Source organism: Protobothrops mucrosquamatus, unplaced genomic scaffold (genome assembly GCF_001527695.2).
Source record: "Protobothrops mucrosquamatus isolate PMUCROS unplaced genomic scaffold, P.Mucros_1.0 scaffold5272, whole genome shotgun sequence".
Taxonomy (NCBI): domain Eukaryota; kingdom Metazoa; phylum Chordata; class Lepidosauria; order Squamata; family Viperidae; genus Protobothrops; species Protobothrops mucrosquamatus.
The window spans coordinates 39983-41490 of record NW_015391138.1 but is presented as its reverse complement, the minus strand read 5'-3'; the positions used below and the strand labels follow the sequence as shown (position 1 = coordinate 41490).

At 47.7% G+C, this 1508-nt stretch overlaps 1 protein-coding gene across 1 annotated transcript in view; it reads right to left on the bottom strand.

Annotated features, from left to right (window-relative positions):
* The window catches only part of OC90 (otoconin 90), a gene marked incomplete at its 3' end in the record, with an annotated part of 34606 nt that overhangs the window by 2397 nt on the left and 30701 nt on the right, over window positions 1-1508 (bottom strand). The window contains exon 8 of the mRNA XM_015829030.1: window positions 995-1101. Coding sequence (XP_015684516.1) covers window positions 995-1101 — 107 coding nt within the window. The remainder of the gene's footprint in view (window positions 1-994; window positions 1102-1508) is intronic.

Genomic DNA, 1508 nt, shown 5'->3' with positions numbered 1-1508 from the left:
GGTGGGTACGGCCTACTGGGTGGGTGTGGATGGAGTGGGTGTGGCCTACTGGGTGGGCGTGGCCAGCTCTACACCATTCGCGTCAAGGGTTCCTGTGGGGTTCTGGGCAGGAGTGGGACAGATCTGAGGGCCTCTGGCAGAAGGGGGGTGGGACCGGGGCAAGCTCCAAGGCATGGTCCATTTCTTCATTCCTCACAAAGGGTGACACCTCCCCAGCATGCACCCAGGGGGCGGGGGCGACACAGCAGGGGTTGGTTCCTCGCTGTTTCTAGACGGCCTTGTGGAGCTAAGACTGAATGCGTTTCAGCATAGATGGCCACCACAAAATTGTACATTGGCTCCCGGCTGGCCTGGGCCAGGGCCAAGGCAGCGGGGGCCATTCCCTCACTGTTTCCAGGATGGCTTCGCAGGCCACATGAAACCACTTTGCGGGCCGCATCTGGCCCCCGGGCCTTGTGTTTGACATGTCTGTAGTAGGGTAATGAAGCATCTGCAAGAAAACAACCAAGCTCAGGGAGCACCAAGGATTCCATTTGATTATTTGGTCATATCTATCATTTTGACAAATTTGGTCCACCCACCTACCCCAAGGTATCCCTTCCTAGCAGACTGGGGAGGTGAATTTTTAATTGTCTGAGGAAATTCTAACCCTTTTGTTGAAATTTCTTCCTTGACTGCAGGAAGAGCTATGTTGGCACAGTGGTTAGAAAGCAGTATTGCAAGGCTAATTCTGCCAACTGCCAGCAGTGCGATCCTGACCGGCTCAAGGTTGACTCGGCCTTTTATCTTTCTAAGATTGGTAAAATGAGGACCCAAGTTGTTGCGGTTAATATGCTGACTCTGTAAACCGCTTAGAGAGGGCTGTAAAGCAGGGTGAAGTGATATATAAGTCTATTGCTATTCACTGGAGAAAGCTGTTTTTTTTTCTTTTCTTTTAAAAATGTTTCACTTAAGAAAGAGGTGATTCTTGGATGCTGCTATTCTCAAAACTTACATGTTGGTGTGTGATCAAAGCACACAACTTCAGATCTTGGGTTTTTTTCTGGCTGGCATCCCAGTCTTTTAACTTGTTCCAGGCAGCATTGATGGGAGAAACAACATCTGTTAGATGGAGAGGATAACAGAATTAACATTTCAAAACCATATTCCACCTACATATTCTGCAGCATTCCATACATTGGTATAAACCTTACTGGTATCATATTTTTTTAAAAAAATATTTTCTCTCTTGCTTTATCATACCATATAGTTCAGGTCAAAGTATGGGACATGGGCAAGAAGCAGAGCCTGCCATTAGAGGAGGTGGAGAGGGACAAAGAGAATCATCTCTCTCTATGATTTCTGCCGGTCTTTTAAGATCTGACAGAGTTGGGTCTATCTGGGTCTATCTGTTGCTTAAGTAACACAAATAATAGAGCCTAGAAAGCAGACCTATTCTGGAGAAGGAAGGAAGGAAGGAAGTGAGGGAGGGAGGGAGGGAGGGAGGGAGGAGGGAAGGAAGGAAGGAA